The sequence below is a fragment of the Pleurodeles waltl genome, chromosome 4_2, assembly GCF_031143425.1.
Source record: "Pleurodeles waltl isolate 20211129_DDA chromosome 4_2, aPleWal1.hap1.20221129, whole genome shotgun sequence".
NCBI classification, from domain to species: Eukaryota; Metazoa; Chordata; class Amphibia; order Caudata; family Salamandridae; genus Pleurodeles; species Pleurodeles waltl.
This window is the reverse complement of record NC_090443.1, coordinates 809766209-809785683: the sequence shown is the minus strand read 5'-3', so window position 1 is coordinate 809785683 and position 19475 is coordinate 809766209. Positions and strand designations below refer to the sequence as shown.

Genomic DNA, 19475 nt, shown 5'->3' with positions numbered 1-19475 from the left:
GTCAGGGTAGTTTAAGTGTTAGGGGTGGGGTACTTTTGAGCCTTAGGGAGGGTGGCTGAGTGGCATGATAGAAACACGCATGCAGTTCCCACACATGCTTTTACTAGGCATACTTTTACAACGAAAAATCATTGTAAGGGCATGCCTGATAGAGGCATGCATGGAAACAACACGGTTATTGTTCTGATCGCATTGTTAAGGCATGTGTGGTTTCCGCATGCGTTGTTTCATCATACATTCGTCCTTCTGGCGCCCGCTGGTGTCACTCCTGAGCCGCAGCTCAAACAGGGGCCAACAGGAGTCAACCGGGGCCAACTTGGCCTCGCAGGGCCAAAGGGGGCGGCCAAGGTGGACTGGGCCCGGCAGGGCCGAACGTGAAGAAGGAGCAAGATAAGGATTCAGGGGAAGTCCCAAATACTAGGAAGATCGCAAAAAAAAAAAAAAGAAGGGGGGGGGGGAACATGCAAATAAATCAAGTCAACCCAATGATTCACAGACACTCATTTCCCTACACCACCTCAAATCCCCTTAAAAGGCAAAAATGCACAAAACAATTATCCCAGTTCAATGTCCCAGACATAATAGCGCCTTATCTGTAAACGATGACAGTGCCAATGGCAATACACTCTATTGCCCTGTGCAGAGACACATTCTATGGGAGTAGATGATTCACTAAATTAGAAAGCATATCAACTAGAAATACTATCACAGACACTCCTTCTAACCAAGAAAACTGCAGGAAATACCAGTCCCATTCTGACATATTAGAATGATGGCAACGTTTTCTTCTACACTCATGTTGCAATAGTGGATTTGGCAACACTGCACATCACAATAGATTCATATATAAATTTGTTTGGACAAAAAGGCACAAAGGGCATATAACATGCATGGTAGTAATCACAGAAGTAATTTAAAGATGTCCATGGGGAGACTGCATTGCACTATGGGACTTGAGGGCTGAGAAGTATAGCCCACTAGGGGGAGATTGAATGTGGAGAGAATTGGCAAAAGGTTTATATTAGGTTTTCTCAATGGAACAAGTATTTGTACAATTATATGATTTTTAATCAATTCATGAACAATAATTGAACTTTATTTCATGAATGTGCATTTGCCCACTTGGGCTAGATTTGCTCTTTTATAATGACTTTGGGGGTCATTTTGACCCTGGCGGTACGGGACCGCCAGGGCTAAAACAACAGAAGCACCGCCAACAGGCTGGCGGTGCTTCCAGGCGTATTACGACCGCGGCGCAAGCGCCGCGGTCGGCGGTATTCCGCCACTTTTGCCCCAGCTGTGATAATCCACCTGGGCATCGCTGCCCAGGAGATTACGAGTCCCCGACCGCCAGCCTTTTTCTGGCTGTTTGCACCGCCAGGAAAAGGCTGGCGGAACGGGGAATCGTGGGGCGCCTGGGGGCCCCTGCTCTGCCCATGCAACGGGCATGGGCAGTGCAGGGGCCCCCTGACAGGGCCCCATGCAGCTTTTCACTCTCTGCTATGCAGACAGTGAAAAGCGAGACCGGTGCAACTGCACCCTTCGCACGGCCGCAACACCGCCGGCTCCATTTGGAGCCGGCTCCTATGTTGCGCCCGTGATCCCCGCTGGGCTGGCGGGCGGAAACCAGGTTTCCGCCCGCCTGCCAAGCGGGGATCTCCAAATGGCCGCGGCGGGGTGCGACCGCATTGGCAGCCGCATGGTGGTCAGATCTTGGCGGGCGGCAATGACCCCCTATACTGTATGTTGTAGTATTGTTGTCCTTATAGCATGAATTTCATGCCAGGTTTTCCCTTCCCAACCATGGATGCAGAAATTATTCCGTTAACAATGCGGAATTTATTTGTATACCTACATAAATTACATGTGTAAAATGTAAATGATTGTTGGAGAAAAGACTATGGGGGTCATTTTGACCCTGGCGGTACGGGACCGCCAGGGCTAAAACGACAGAAGCGCCGCCAACAGGCTGGACGTGCTTCCAGGCGTATTACGACAGCGGCGGAAGCACCGCAGTTGCACCGCCGGGGCCGGCGGTATTCCGCCACTTTTGCCCCGGCGGTGATAATCCGCCTTGGCAGCGCTGCTTGCAGCGCTGCCCAGGGGATTACGAGTCACCGACCGCCAGCCTTTTTCTGGCGGTTTGCACCGCCAGGAAAAGGCTGGCGGAACGGGGAGTCGTGGGGCCCCTGGGGGCCCCTGCACTGCCCATGCCACTGGCATGGGCAGTGCAGGAGCCCCCTGACAGGGCCCCATGCAGCTTTTCACTGTCTGCTAAGCAGACAGTGAAAAGCGCGACGGGTGCAACTGCACCCGTCGCACGGCCACAACACCGCCGGCTCCATTTGGAGCCGGCTCCTATGTTGCGGCCGTGATCCCCGCTGGGCTGGCGGGTGGAAACCAGGTTTCTGCCCGCCGGCCCAGCGGGGATCTCCAAATGGCTGCGGTGGGGGTGGGGGTGCGGCCGCATGGCGGTCAGATCTTGGCGGGCAGCTGATGCCACCCGCCAAGGTCCTAATGACCCCCTATATTATGTACGAAGAGTCTTTTATTTGCGTTGTTTTGCATGTGGTCGGTTTTAAAAAGGAAATGAATTTCATGCCAGGATATCTCTTCCCAATTATAAACCCAGAATTATTTTGTCAAATGCATACTTTAAAGGAACATGTTAATATAACTTATATGTTTAAGATTGAGATGACTATGGAAAAAAGACTGTGATATGAGAAGCCCTTCATTTATGTTGTTTTGCACATGGTCAAAAAAAAAAAAAAAGAGAGAGAGAGAGAGAGAGATCCATGGACAAGGCTTGTTTGTCAGAGCCAAAATGCGTAGGTCAGTGGCGGCTTGCCATTCACCACATACTGTCAATAAAGCACTTGAATTTTCCACTGAAATTGGGCGTACAGAGTCTTTTCTTACGCAAAGTGCAGGAGAGTGTACATATATCACACACTTACCTATAGTTGTTAAGGCACGCGTGGTAAAGGCCTTTTCAGGGTAAAGGCATTGCGTGGTATAGGATGTGTGGTAAAGGCATACCATTGTAAAGACGGTGTTGAAAAGGCTGTCTCCCCTTAGCTTCACCTAGTTGCAAGGGGTTACCAGAGATTATTAGTAAATCACACCATAAAAAGAGATTGCCAAAATGATCAGAAGAAATTATTTACAGTATAGGAAAAAAAAATTGGATTCCAGATTAGTGCGATTCACTACTTTAGGGTAATGATCTGTAAAAACTTAAATAAAAGGTTGCCATTTTTTCAAGTCAGGTGATTTTTGTGTTGAATAACCTATGTTTGAATTAAAAAGATATTCTAATTTGCATGATCCTCTTTGAAAGCCTATGTTGAACGGATTAGAAACTTTGGTATTGCAGACACCTGAGGTATGGAACTCATTAGAAGTCACTTTGTGCAATGATATTCTAATTTGCATGATCCTCTTTGAAAGCCTATGTTGAACGGATTAAAAACGTTGGTATTTCAGACACCTGGGGTATGGAACTAGTTAGAAGTCACTTTGAGCATGGTCACTGAATGGTTTGCAATATTACTAGCAATTTAAACATTTTTGGCCAACATAAGGGTTTGATTTTATCTGCATACAGTACATATCATGTAGTATTAAGGAAGTAATTTACTGCATGGAATATCCTTGTGGCTTGAGGCATTTTGGCAAAACTGTCCAAGAGGCTTGTCACTTCATCCATCATTCTCAATCACAGATCAGAGGTAGAGTTCTAAATGCTCCATTAGTTGAGAACTTCAAATCAATGAAATGGTAAGAATGTTGACATTCTTTTGTTTGTGATCAACACTGTCCAAGAATAAAATAAAAAAACAGGGCGAACATAGGTAAGGTTATCTTTTTAAAAGAAATGAATGGCTATACAAAATGGCCACAATCGGTCATCATAGCATGAATACTTACAGCTCTAGTAATCTGGGATGTGGATTGCACGGACTTGCTTTTGGAGTTTTGGTTCTTTCTTTATTTTACTGTCACTGTTTTGTAATGCATATGTGCTTGCAAAGTGTCTTTGACATAATAATGTGCTGGACATTTTTGTACAATAAACTTAACTTAGATCAGAATTAGCTTAAAAGCAAGTACTGTAAAATAATATATTGCTGACTGATGGTTGCATAGAGAAGGGAAGTCATTTAATGTACTGATTGTTTTCAATGGAAGAGACGCTGTCCAATAGAAAAGAAGAAGAATTTCAAGGTTACTGTACTAGTTTTCATTGATCATATGGTTGCTTTACCTTTGTTTATATAGATTTAGCCCTCATCCTCACTGGTATTAGGAATTTGGTAGGTAATTCCATGGTGACATCCGGTGGCGGGTGATAAGCCCAATGAATAGTATTCACCCTTCATCAATTTTAATAAATGGAATGCACTAATTGCTAAAAAAAAAAAAAAAAAAAAAAAAAGAAGGAGTATGGGTTTAGGCTGTTTCAGTCTTTGGTCTTAGGCTGCATTGTGAAGATTGGTGTGAGCAACTCTTTGTCAACAATGCACTGAAAGACTCCGTTCAGTATACAGTCTAAGTGTTAACACCTGATTATCTGTTGGCTTCTATTAGCAGCTTATAAGCTTAGTGATTAACAATGGGATTTTGAACTAGACCTGTGGGTATCATTAAATTAGAGATGATTAAAGTATTTATTGCTCAATATAATCTTTTTCATTGTATATCATACGGACTGCTGAAAGTGTGTAGTGATTTGGTGAAGGCTTAAGTTGGGAGACTGGTTTGACTGTGAAGTATTTTAGGTGGTTAATGGTTAACAAAACTATTGCGGAATTGACGCTCCTTAATTAGGAGATAATAAATCGTGAAGTTTTGCCCAAGTGTGTGTGTTGATATTGACTTAATAGTATTTTAAATGATGATGGTGTAGAGAAGGAATGGCAAAACTGATGCTTTATTTTAAGGCATTCACATATAATGTAAGCAAAACTTGGAAGGTACTGTGGGATTCACAATGATAAGACATGTATGGTTTATTTTTCTCCTCTTTTTGAAATATGAGTTTTTGACTTATTGGGTGTGATAGGTATTAATATCTTTCTAGTTACTTTTGGTAGTTAGAATAGGTTTTACATTATACAGTTTTTGAGCCTATGCACTGTAAGGCTTTATTGAAGTGAGACCTATTAAACAGTTGATTATTGTAATAAATTGTTTGATGAAGTGAAGAATGATTGTATTTTATAATTGAAATAATGTTTATAATTGTATACTATTGTCATGCTTTCAATTGAATTGCTATATCTGTGTATAATATAATGGAGCCTTTAACAGTTCCTCTATTAATACTTATGTTTTGTAGCAATAGGACATCGTGATTCAATCAGTACCTCAGTCCTGAAGATGGTCATGGTCAACTTATTTTGAAGACGTGGTGATTAATACAGACTGATTGGGCATGTCATATGCAGTGTATTTGCAGTGCCGTTGTAAAGACTCTTTTTGTTTTTATTGCTTCTTATGTGCTGTTTTGGTTATTGGGTGTAGACTTCGCTGATGGTCAATGTGCGTCTCCGTCCTCATTAACTTTTTTTTCAAAAAAGTATAATTGTATGAAATGTAAATAAAACATTTACATCATTTGTATAAAATACATTATTGTCCCCTGTGTTCTGTTATTCCAGTATTTTCTGGATATAGCGACCCGTACGGATAATTATTCCTTGCAAATGTCAGTCTAAGTGACTCCTCTCCTAGTAATTTTGTTTGTCCAATAAAAGCATAAACTCTCCAAAAAGATGAGTTGAGAAAAGAAAAACAACCATAGATTTATTATAATTAAAATGTACTTTCCAGATTTGGGGTCTTTAAAGTATTTTTTTCCAAAATGTTTATTGATTTTTTGTGCAATATAAAAAAGAGATATCTCTAGACAATATAGAACAAGACATTTTGTTGACCAGTGCAGGTACATAAATACTATTTTGGCCACATTATTATTGGGAAGCACTGAAATAGTGAGCTCATGCTGCACGTCTCAAGTTGTAAATACACCCAATGAATTGGTTAGATGGAAATAAGGGCATATATGTAACTAGTGTTATTCTTGTAGTGGTCGAAATCAAAGTGAGTGATTCTAAACAGTAAATTGAACTTGGGGAGAAGAAAAAGAGGAGAAAAACACACCCTAGTTCGAAGGGCGTGAGATATAAAGAGAGGCGTATTTTAAACTGAAAGAAATTCAAAGCTCATCTCTCCAATCCTTGTGCCAAAAACTGGGACTCCTATAAATCCACTATGACTACTTTGTGTCCGTTATTCGGCTCAAAATTCAAAAACGCAAATAGTATGGATCCTGCCAGACCCCTCTGTCAACTATTTACTTACATTGTTTTTCAGTATGGGAAGTAATTCACATCATTCGAGCCTATTGTGTGCCGGCAGCAACAGTGTTGCCGGTGCGGTGGCAACAACGCTTGTCAAATACTAACTTGGAAACATTGTAACTTGAAAATGTCGAGCGAACCCGATTACATTGTGACAGGCAACCTTTGAATTGCGCTAGCGGAAACAATGCCTGACACGTTGTGAAGCAGTTTTGTATCTGGGGCGGGGTAGCACAGCTGTTATATTGTAGCATACTCACGGGGATGATGTCACTACATGTTATAGTATTTCTGAGATCGGAATGAAAAGTGACAAACTAAGTATCTAAAATAACTGAAGCAGTGGTAAAGCCGACAATTCTTCCTACAATGCGGCTTCACAGAAGCACGCTAGACACCAATTACACAATTACAGATTAAAGACTGTGGCACGCCGGGACACTGCTACAACAGCTGACGTTCGCCCTGGGTACCCAAGTAGTTCTCGAGTTATTTGTCACATTTATACCACTTTCCCACCACCCTGCGACCTGTACGGGTGCCACCCCTGCCCTGCCCACTTACACGGACACCAGGATACTCGGTTTCTTGCTTTTCGCCACCATGGTTGTCGGACCGCCGGACATGGTGAGACACAACTCTCTCAGCTAACAAAAACTAAAATAAATAAGGAACGAAACTAGCAATCCGTCCTATAGCTGATCAGTTAGTGGCCAGCTGATAGTTGTTTACCATCTCCATGGCAGCCACAGATCCTGCCTCCCTACTACCGAGGAGTCGTGTGATTGGTTGGCCGGCTGCGCACGCGTCCTATTTGTAGTTAGCGCTGTTTGCTAAACCAGGGATGCCGCATTCTCCCTCCCGAGGTATTGCGTGTCCATCCTTGCAGTTCCACGCACACGTGCCGCACTTTCACACGACAGGCTCGGTCAAATTGCATATATTTTGCCAAAAAACAAAGTATTTTATTCTTATTTGCTTTATGTTTTTTGAAAGCATAAATCAGGAAACACCTCGGTTGCAACAGTTATAAAGTAATGTGATCTACAACCAGTTAACCATTGCCACCGTGACAAAAATATTTTTGGGATCGATTAAAGTATTTGGTTAAACTTTGGGAGTGTAAGTCCACTGGTATTTTCTTCTAAAAGCATTTACCTTTCTGTTTGCTGGGTGAGCTCCTATTTCATTGCGGTTCCTTTATTTACCTAACCCCGTCAGCTAGTCCTTCTTCTCTGTCTTTGGCCTTCAATCTAGCTTCGTGACTATCGGGTCTCTTTGGCGGCCGATGCTCCTGGGCTCTTTGTGTTCGTGATTATCGGGGGAAGGACTGTCACAACGAATTGCTTCTGAATATCAAAACCATTTATCCTCATTCTTCAGAGAGGTGCCTGTGCATGTTTATGCTTTTTAAACAATATTTTAGATGTAAGGGTCTATTATTAATCAAAGTTTTAGGCAGGGCGTATTCTGCATTCTCTTGCCTCACGAAGGTTTTTTCTGGCTGAATCAAATCACCTTCAGAGATTGTGCGAGGGTGAAGAGGAAAGTACGACATTTCATCTTGAAAGAAAGCTCACACAAGAAGTTAAGCTCACTTAAAATGCGCAGAAAGAACGATTAAATCGACAGTAAGACAGTGCCACCAGTTTTCGAATGTACTACATTTTAGCCAAAGATGTTTTCAATTATTTCTTTGTTCAACCATATTTTTTAAGTGGTTACGTTATTTTTCCATGGTCCTTTAAGCCCACGACGAAGGTTGTTTCTCAGGAAGAATGATCTCAATTAATTAACTACAAAATAATATTTTTTCTAAGAAAAATGCTTTTCCTAATTGCTACCACAGATTCAATTTACAATAATCATCTGACACATAAATAGACTCTAACCCCAATGCCAAACCTAACCTTACATTAAGCTAAATTAGAGTAATACTGACTGAAACTATACATTAAAACATGAACAAAATAACTGTGTACTAAGGCTGAATCACTCCTCCTCATCATAATAAATTGTTTTTCGAGACAGTGCTCATAAAAGTAACACAATAAGGAAAGTAGTTCCAAGTCCCATCGTGCATTTTTGATTACATCTACTAACAAACAAGTATACACATAGTAAAATTAAGTTATAGCAGATATCCTAATTAAAGAACACACAGTAACAATCACAGAGATAATCTTTTCTAGCCAGTGGTTGGGACAGCACCATTATTGTTTGTCATTTACAAACTGTAATGTGATTTCCTAGATGATAAATAAAAAGACGGGAGACTGTAAACACCACAGGCATTGGCCTATCAGTCTTAATCAGATGAAGGGCCAGACAGACCTTTTATTCCTCTGGGAATATCCCTGGTGGGCTGGAGCGTGTGGAGGCCATCTCTTAGGACAGGGGGTTGCTCCTGGTGCCTCTGTCACTTTCACAGCCCCCAAGGTTGGCAGCAGGCATGAGGAAGCTTCAAGAGAGAAAGATTGAGTGGGAGAAAGAGATCAGAGAGGGAGAATGATAAAGAGAATGGATGGAAAGTGTGAGATAGAGCAAGGAGATGACGGGAAATGGGCTGGTTTGAGATTTTTTCGAGGGCTGCTTTTGGTTCCCCAGTCCCGCGGAAGCATAGCCATACCTACATTATAAAGTCACACATTTATAAAAAAAGAAATGCTTAAACTATTATACTCTTAGGTGGGTATACATAGGGCAAAATGACATTCTAGACAGTTGTAGCAAAATCTTGTTTTCCCATAATCCTCTCCCCAGCACAAGTAAAATAATTTGCATAACAATTATTATTTAATATACCCAACTTTGGCAGAAACGGGTTACATCTCATCATACTAGCTCTCAAATTTTGGTGAACATTTCCTAATGAGGAAGACCTTAGTAAGATTCTCCTGAGATGATTTAGAGAGCAGCATATCCAGGAGTGAGTTTAACCTAACTAGCAAGCCCTCATGTAATGAGCTCAGGGTTAGACCAAAGGTTTGAACTAAATGACCTCCGGGTATAGTTACATTTTGATTGGCTAATTTATTATTCAGTATATTCTTTGTCACAGTATATAATATGATTCGCTGACACAAGTAGTCACAAGTTGTTACTGCAAATGGGTTACACTGGAGTCTGGTTCAAAAATGAAGTATGTTAGTTGGTGAATAGGTCACAGAGTTATGGCAGAATTAATTAGTAGATAATACATGGTTAGTAGTATTCAAAAGGATGATGAGCACAAACATGTCTAAACCAGCCAAGAGAAGAGCCGCCTTAAGTGCTATGATATCTCTTACCACCCTGCTATAGTGTTGTAGCTTGGGTGTACCCTACACCCGAACCCAATATAAAACAAGTCCTAACTAAAGAAGATTCTGAGATCCAAAAGCAGCTGTACCATTTGGGAGTTTGGGGTAAACTTAATAGGTGTTTAAGGAAATATTTCTTATAACAAACCGGGTCTGATACATTAGAGTAACCCAATATTTCTTCTCCATACAACACTGCATTCTGACCTTATAGCCTGAAAAGTTCGACAGCAGGGAAAATTAGATATCTGCCTTGTTCCCAGGCAAACTGCATGTTTTCCCCTGCATGCAGGACAAAAGGGCTGCTGCTCCTTGTTATATGTCTTTTCAATTTTACATCATGTGTCAGATGTATTCAAAAAATAAGAGAACTCTTGCACCTGCTCAAGACTGGAGGTATCCAGCTAAAATTATTTTAAGCCCCTTTATGGGGGCAAAACATCAATAGCTTTATTTTCAATGTTTTAATGGCCAACATATTTGTTATACAGAAATCTCCAAGCTTGTCCAATACATTTTCCAGATGTCTGGACATCTAGGTTACCAGTAGGGCAGCATCTGAAATCAGAGTATAGCAATCACAGATCTTCCTATTTCAGGTCAGAGGTTCATATATACTTCAAGAGTCTTTCTTACCCGATTAATATAAGGAAAACCATTTAACAAATCTGACATGCCTTTGTTAACATAAAATGGGCCTGTAGTTTCACCCTCTGTACTCTTGCAGTATTTCTATCATGGATTATAACCAGGATTTGTAACAACCTTAATGGTATGCCCTGGGTATGTAATGATGACCCAAAGAGGTTCCTGGAGATTATCAAAAGTGGAGCGCAGTTCTACGAATACCCCAGGAATAAATATTTCATGAAGTGTAAGTAAAACCTAAATACCAGGTCTAGCTTACTTGTTTTCCTACTAAAACTAACTTTATAGTCAGACAAGCTCTTAGTCTCTGCTCTGTTTACTATTCTCTGGAGTAGAACACATGATTTTTTTAAAAAAATATTATCAGGTAATAATTATCCATACCGATTCTGTTTCTTTTCTTAAATAGGGGCATTATTTCTGCACTGAGCCAGGTTGAATGAATAAGTGCTTCGCTGCATGTAATGTATTTTCCCCATAGCACAGGATTTCATGTATATAGATCCCTGGAATTTTACCCGGGCCAGATGCTTTGTCCATTCTTTGCCTATTGAGTGCCTTTATAAATTTCTTTAATGACAACGGTTCAAGCTGCATAAATTCACCTACTACTGCATGATGAGTGCCCCCATATCTGGATAGGTGCAGTAGCATAAAGCAATGAAAAAATGTTCAAACCAGAGGTCTTCTACAATATGTAGTTCTGGGGTAGAGGTTAATTGGGTGGTGTCATAAGATGTAATGCACAAGAGAATGCGTGTATGTTTGGATCTATCTATCCACTAAAGGCCCTGATATCTGTTATACCACCACATCACCTTCTTTTCTTTCAATAACATGGCTTATGTTAACATTTATGTACCAGTGAAGAGTGACACTGTTTTGAGTTGGGCATATCAGAAACTCTTGGGCATTTCATTAAACCCCAATTCCAATCCCCAAGTTCATGTGAGAGCAGTTGATTCTGTTGCCAACATGTTATTTAAAGCATTTCCAGATGTGTTTTCCGGATATGTAGGTGATGGAAAGGGTACGGTTATAGCATAAAATTGAAAGTTGGAGCTAAGCCATTAGCATGTGGGGTGGGAAACATACCTTTTAGTGTACACAATGCTGTGAAAGAATTAGAATGGTTGTGTGCTGAAGGTATGATTAAAGCATCAAAATGAGCTCCGTCTGGTGTAGTAGCCACTAGGACCTCAACAGAGATCAGACGTTGCATAGGTCTTAGAGGATAAATGTCCATTCCCAAACATTACTGAGATAGCTAGCATGTTAGCTGGTGTTAGATTTTAATTGACACCATGGAATCACACATTAAAAGAAGTCAAAGAAGTGTTAAGGATTTTAAGTGCAAGAGGTATAACTCTAAAGGCCAAAAATTGTAGCATCTGCTGTCCTGAGTTAATTTATTTGGGTCATGTTATAACAACTGATGGTGTGCATCCTAAAGACGAATTGGTAAGATAAATTTTGGATTTTCCCAGTCACACCAAGAAAGAAGTGCAAGCCTTCCTGGAAATGGAAGAATTTTATGCAAGGTTCATTCTCAATTTTGCTAGCCGATTCAATGTTTTTTGTAAACTATTCAGAAAAGGAGTACAGTTTTAGTAGAATGATGAATGTCAAAGGAAATTCTAGGATATTAAGAGCAGTCGTTCCAATACACAGATTCTCAAAAGCTTTATTTCAGATTTGCTCTTCTGTTTGGTCACTGGTGCCAATCATAAAGGACTCGGGACAGGTTTGAAACGAAAGTAGAATGATGAAGAGGTAACTGTGGCATTTGCATCCACGACTTTTTGAAATGCAGAGATCAGGTATTTTATTATCGAAAAGGAGGCTTTGGTGGTGTATTGGGTGATAAGGAAGTTTAAGCAGTTCCTATGGAGTGTTACGCTCAAAGTTCAAACTGATCATAAATCTCTTCATGAAGTGTTTGGGGGGAGAAAGGCTTTTGGCTGTGTTTTTTCTCTGTTATGTAAATGGATATTTGCTCTTAAGGAATATCGGTTTGAGGTCAACTACATCCCCACAGTGGAAAATAAGACAGTGGTTATCTTTCCATTCTGAAATATGAAGGGGATGATGGTGTTTGATGGAAAGAAGGTGATGTTAGGTTGTGCACTCCAACTATAGGGAGTGTATCTGTAAAAAGAATGGTTGAGTGCACTAGAAAAAGATGGTGTTGAAAGATGTTCATAGGGAAATTGTCACTGGAAGACTTGATCATCTCGTTGTTGCAACACATTTGTGATTTTCTAATGTAATGAGTGAACTTTCTGTTAATAAAAGACTTTTGATCAGAGCATCAAGCTTGTTGCCTCCATTAGGAGTAAAAGATCATTTGATGAACCTACCACATTAAGGACATCAAGGTATTTGTAAGACTAAGGAACGGTTGAAGAGTGTGTACTAGTGGCCAGGAATATATATCCAGACTAAAAGATTAGTGAGAGATTGTATGGATTTCAAAGCAAGTGATACCATTCTGTGAAAGTTTGGACAGCACCTATGGCCTGATATGGTGGAGCGCCTCTGTATACTTACTTGTTCTGATTGATATGTTTTCCAGGTGGCCAGAGGTGGGGATTGTTTATGAAGTTACCATAAAGATCTTGTCCTATATATTTTCCGAGACAATGTAATCATAATTGTTTACTGACTGACAAGGGGGTGTAATTAATGTCCAAGATGATGGAAGAGTTCTTTGAACAAAGGGTTATTTTGCACTAGAAGTGTTCATTCTTTTATCCCCAAACAAATGAAATGGTTAATAAGTTTAATAAGACATTACAGGAAAGCATCCATATATATAAGTTCAATTAAATTAGTAGGAAGGAGATGGTGAAGTGCCGAGTTTAAGAATACAGGTTTACTCCACATGTACATGGTGGGGGAGATTCCTTTCGAGTTTTTCAGAAAAAGAAAGCATGTATGATGATGTGTCCTCCTTGGACAGGAGTTCATCTTAAATACCTTTTTAATGTGGACGAACTAGAAAGAATGACTAGGTCAAGGGAAATCGAGTTACAGGTGAGGAGGAAATAACTCCTATGATATTCACAAACCTGTCAAAGCGCTGAATGTTAATGTTAGGGTTACAGTACCAAGGCACTCAGAAGGTGGTGTTTCTAAGTTTAGGAAACATCTCAGGATGATCAACGTCTTAAGGGGAGCAGTAAAGTTGGAGGATGGGTGGATATGGATTTTCAATATGATTGTTCTGGAAAGGAAAATTGTGGCAAACATGGAGTGATCTTGATTCTTAGGTCTTTACCAATTCCCATTCTTCTGAATTTATTATGCTGTTTTGTTTGTTAAGTGTGTATTGTTGTAGTGGCATATGTGTTGTAGAATTTATCCTTTGTCATCTTTGCTACCTTTTGCTGTGCTATTTTGCATTTATTTTGTATATTATGGTATAATCCTCTGCATTACCCTCCCTTGTGTGTATATAGTTGGTTTCTTCTCTCTGCAGCCTTTTCAGTGTAATGACGATATGATCCAATTGGAATGTTGTGTATTGAAATAGGAAACTTTTTGAGTCAGAGGGCAACACATGAGTATTTGCAGAGTGGGTGGAGTTTCTCTTCCTGGAATAAAACTGATTTATGTATTGGATTTACCTGTCTCCTGACTCTAATTTCTGTTGTTTCTACAACTTCAAAGACAATAGGTGAAATTGATGCATTGATGACGTTTGTTCATTTGATGTAAGTGAATTTTGTCAAGCATTCGAGCATTGTGAAAATGAAGACTTTTGGCCATGGTTCACCTCAGTGGCATAGACAGTGTTTGGCCATAGGTTGTGTATTGTGTGTACAACACACATGAATCAAACATGGTTTGTAATGAAAGATAGTGGATTGTGTTAAACGCATCAGACTGGTAAAAATAAATCATTACAGGAGGCTATGTGCTCCACACACATGGTCCAAATATTGCCCTGAACCAAAAGCTCTAGGCTGTTAGGATGCTAACGGTCCTCTCTGATCTTCTCTTTGATCTTGTCAATGTTTCCCTTTTTTCTCTGCCGTTTCTGACCCTGATCTTGTGAACTGTGCTCCTCCAGAAGCACACAGTGACAATTCATTATGTGCATAAGAGGAAACCCTAGTTCTTTGCCAGCTAGGTTTGTTTCCATTCTTGGGAGCTTGCTTGCCTAGCTTATTGTGTGCATTAAATCACTTTGTAGGATATTGGTGTGTTTGTGTGGGTAAGTAGCCCACTCTCCTGAAGGGAGCCATATGTGCATTAAACTCTCCTTACCAAGGAAAATGTTAAGCCAGACCTGACCATATGTGTAGTTAGTTTTCTTTGTCTGGAAGATCCTGGGCATCTTCTCCGAATGCACATACATTTACACTAAGAAAACACTGAGCATGTTGGAAAAGAATGCATTATATTGTGATTTGATTTGCACTGTGATCCCATCTCTGTTATGAAATCCGCCCTCGACCCAGTAAGACATTCAAAAATGAAACCAGCATGGTACCTACTGGTACATATGGCCATCATGTTCATCATGAAGCTCTGGAGGCTGCTTCTGTCTGCTTTCTTGCTTTGAGTCATGACCAGCTCAGTGAAAAGCAGGCCCACCACCAGAATACAGTTTTGTCACTTTATGGTCTGCTGAGCTCCAGAATCAAAGTGAAGCTGGATCATTCAGTGAGAGACAGCCATACCAGTAAACAAACAGAAGGAGTACTGTGACCACCAAAAGTTCCAGGCTAGCAGACAGTGCTACTGCTGTTAGACATAATTACTCTCACCTGCACCACAAAATCATTGTTGCACCCAAGTGTGGTGAATCTTCCATGTGAGAATACAGCTGGCTTTACCCCAACAGGCTGGCCCTCACAAACTCACAGATGTTTTTTCACCTTATAAAAGAAAACACAACACTGAGGATAGCCTATAAGTCTAACACATGTTTAATGCTCAGAAGACAATATGTAAGCAAAACGATATTTCATTTGCCATTTCAGCAACTCAAGCACCTGCCTTTAATATGTTGGCCCAAATTTCATCGACCCTTTTAATACACTTTTTTTGTCAATGCAAGTGTAACTAACTGATAATAAATTATGAGCAGGCGGCAGGATCTTCTCAGAAGAAAGAATGTGAGAAGTCCTTGAAAAACAAACACCGAATGTACAAAAAAGTGCTAAGTCCACTGTTTTCTAAAATTCTTGCTTTGTCAATCCTCAGTCTGGGATGACGCTTACTACACAGTGCAAGAAATGTGCAATTGTATAACACTGAAAAAATTGACTTTGGTACATTTGAAAATGCACGTTACTAGGAATACTAGGGTTTCAGTGATCTTAAGGTTAATATAAAATAACATTACAATTCAGTAATAAAATGTATTAGTACATTTTTAAAGAATACATGTGCATTAGCATTTTCACAATAAAATTAAGTGTTAAAGGCACGGAAACAAGTGATTCTACTTTCTCACCCTGATCATGAGCTTCAGACTCAGGATAACATTGCAAGAAGACTTAATAACAATGAAATAAAAATCTCTTTCCATGATGCTGAACCACCTTGGTCTGACATTCTGCTGTTTGCTAATTGTGATTGCCACAGGATAACATTTGACCTAGTATTTCCTATGGACACGAATGCTGCAACCCTAGTTTCCATACTATTTGATTTCATAACTGTAGAACAATCAATGCTGATCTTTAGATTATTTTCTGAGTGCCTACTTTTTGCTGCCATGTAATTTTTTGAGAATTGAAAATAACGCTTTCAAAGTAAGTAGCAAAATCGGAAAAAGTGCCAGGGCCCTTGTCTGAAGTCCACTGCTAATGACACTACCAACACAACTACTAACCAGCTCACCCCTAGAAGTGTGAAAATCCATACTATTCCAGACCTTCAAAGCGATAACAATGACTTGGGCGTCCAGTAATAGTTATTTCTAATGTAAATTGAATGATTAAACTTGTGTTGTTTTGCTAATCTCTATATTAGACAGACAGACTGCCATAGGTGCCAGTGTTGACAATTCAGTACCGCTGCTGAGCACTGGAAACCACGGTCTCAAATTAAGCACTTAGCCTAACCCATCTGCTAGGATTGAGTCCCTCACATGGTGTTGATTAACACTGTTCCTGTGGATTTAGGATGGATACTAGAGCAGCCCACCCATCAAATGGTCATGAAGAGGACAGTCCGAGAATTGTAACCTCATTACACTTACCTAATGGCAAGGTCTCTGGAGGAGATAAGAGGGACAGGGGATGTGGGGCAGCAGTTACCAAATAGGAATGGATGGTAGTCAACTTTGAAGACTTGTTTGGGAGGGGGGACTCTGACCTGTCTATCCCAAGACCTGCTTGAGGATTGTTTTTAAAGGAGAACTATGAAATCAACCTGGGGTTAGTCACGGATGAAAGCAGACACATCTTAACACCGTTTTCTTTTTATTTGTAAGTGGGTTGTGGGGTCTGGGAGGATGAGAAGTTACTAAAAGGATTTGTCTTGGAGGAAGACAGACCTTTATTTTCCACAGAGAAAATTCATAGGAGTTTCAGGGTACTCCTAACTTTAATTGATTTAATAAATTGAAATCTATAAACTTTTGACTTTATTATGCCCAGACACCCACACTGGCCTATGATTATACAGCTGCCCATCCTTCAGTGGCTTGATTGTAGCTCTATTTTAAATCCAGCCTCAGCATGATCAAAGATATGGATTGCTCTCTGTAAATATTTCACTTTTGTACAAAGCATGGAACGTATAAACACATACTATAGAGTTATATGAATGGATGTAGTCTGAAACACTTCCATGCCAATTGTCTGTTGTTTTACAGTAATTCAGAATCTCATGCTCTTTGAGTCATGCAACCACATGGTTGCCAACTGATTTGTATATTTTTATGGGTAGATTTCTGTAAATAGTGAAGTTGGAGTTTGCACCTGAGGTCTCACACATTGAGTCTCTGTGTAGGTATTTAATATCGTAATGTAGATGTAAGGTGTTCTTTCGTTATAAAAAGCCACTTTGGTATGAAGCCATTCTGGGGGCTGCTTATCCTGTTTGTGAATTTCTGACTCTCTGCCCAAACTCAGTGTTCTATTGTCGAAAACATCAGAATTCAGTTTCCAACTGAATCTGTAAAAGCTGTGAATAAAAGGAAAATGGAGCAGGATGTCCACCAGCATCAGCCAATTTTCAAGCAGCAGTGGACATATGTGTACCCAACTTCAAGGGGGGTGCGGCTAGCCGCCCAAGATTGCGGCTGTGAATTGGTGAAACTCCGGTTCCCAACCTGTCTGTGGTCGCACATCTGCCCAGAGAGATACCTGGCTGCAGCAACTGGGAAAAGAGGCAGTTGTCACTACTGTGTAGTCATCTGTGAGAGACCTTTCCATTCTCATGTGGCCACATGAAGATGGTCTGGTGCAGTGTGAAGCCAATGAGGAGGGATCAATGCGGCTTGGAGAAAAACCCTGGGGGTGACTTCTTGAGGCCTGGGGTGCCCGTTTTCCACTGTGTTGGACTTACGTTGAGGTGCGGCAGGCCTCCTTCCAGGGAACTGGAATGGTGCTGGAGGCTGACATGCTTTCTGTGGACATATTGTACACACCACTGAATATACATGCCTCTCAACATTCATGCATGTTCTCCATAATGGGCAGAACTCAGACCACGACTGCTGCGGCCCTGTGCCGACATGCACTCAAGGAAATTGTGGCCCTGGATGGGTCCTCTAGGGATTTCACTGTATCCTCCCAGACCACAGGTCTGTCATTGAGACTCCAGATAAACTCAACCTGATTCTTACACAAATAAGGCACTCATGATCTGCTCTAAATCTAAAAATCAACACTGTGACCCTTGGCCTTTGACTGCTGAGGGAGGACCAGCATAAGAAAAAGTGCAAAACAATGAATCTGCGTTAAAATACCTCAGCCCAATTCCTGAGGGGCACACACCTCAATTAGCTGAACTGACTGACAGAGTCCCCCCTTCTGGAGGAGCGAGCAGAGAATGTAGATAGAATGGCTCGGAGGAGCAATCTGCAAAATGTATGTCCTCCTGGTAAGGTAAGAAAGCAAGGGGATGTTGTCCCAGACAGTTTATTAGCAATGTTGGCCGTGGAATGTGGCCACCATGTCCCGGCCAGGCACCTGCCTACAGGAGCACCACTGTAGCTGATAGTTGCCAGGCTGCTGAACTTCCTGGACCATGACTATATTTTGCAAAAATGAAGAACAGATGGTCCTATTTCAGTAGACTATTCCTTGACTTTACCCTCACAGTTCAATGATGCAGAGCGATATTCCTGAATGTGAAAAAAACACTCTGAGATTTAGGCCTCAAATATGCCTTTGTCTTCCCTGCGAGTGATGGCAGTTGACCAAATACATTTTTTTGAGGATTTGAGTAGCCTAAGGACTCGTGTGTGGATTGACCAACGCTACCGCCAGGTGGGATCGCTGCTGCAGTTGGCCTTTCCTGGGTCTGCCTTGCCCCACGGGTGCTCCGGTCGGTGCCACCTGGGCCTGCGGATGTGGCCAGTGAATACGGCCTCTACATCTAATCAAGCATCTGCTGGCCATACGGCGGCCCTACTAATCAGCTGCACAAGAGATCCAGCAGTGTCCCTACTAGCAAAGGATATGTTGCCACAACCTCATACTCTGATTTAGCAGTGGCTCCTTGGGAAGACCCTCGGGTGATGCCACTCCCCAGGGAGACCCTCGGGTGATGCTCAAGAGGGCAGAAGAGCTCCTCTAGCTGATAGCCATAAATCCCCTGTTTTTACATTTCAAATTGCCACCCCCCTCTCTCTTTTGACATCCTAAAAGTGTACATATTTGTTTGGTGTTGGGACTAATCGCTCATGGCCTGCTACACAATGAAGTGCTCCTTTGGAGGTACCCTACCCGAGAGGTGTAGTAATGGGTTGCATGGCCTCTTCTGCTTTTGTTAATTTTATAGCTACTTGAGGGGGCTCTCCTCTTTCGTGGTAGACCTAGCTTCTTTCTTGATAAATTGCTGCGCTGGATTATTGCTATTTTAGCTGATCCCTGGGTCAGTTGCTACCCCTTGCGACTGCCACACATGTATGCTGTTGTCTGTGGAGAACCTTATTGGTTTTCTCCTGTTGTCTGGTCGGAAATCCCGT

The 19475-nt window shown here is 41.2% G+C and overlaps 2 protein-coding genes across 3 annotated transcripts in view; one reads left to right on the top strand and one right to left on the bottom strand.

Annotated features, from left to right (window-relative positions):
• Positions 1 to 7102, bottom strand: part of DNAI4 (dynein axonemal intermediate chain 4) — a 214517-nt gene extending 207415 nt beyond the window's left edge. The window contains exon 1 of the mRNA XM_069232482.1: positions 6933 to 7102. Coding sequence (XP_069088583.1) covers positions 6933 to 6994 — 62 coding nt within the window. The 5' untranslated portion in view covers positions 6995 to 7102. The remainder of the gene's footprint in view (positions 1 to 6932) is intronic.
• Positions 7103 to 7626: 524 nt separating this feature from the next.
• Positions 7627 to 19475, top strand: part of MIER1 (MIER1 transcriptional regulator) — a 346656-nt gene continuing 334807 nt past the window's right edge. For both annotated transcript variants that reach the window (XM_069232476.1, XM_069232475.1), the window contains exon 1: positions 7627 to 7755. The gene's annotated coding sequence lies outside the window, so the exon portion shown is untranslated. The remainder of the gene's footprint in view (positions 7756 to 19475) is intronic.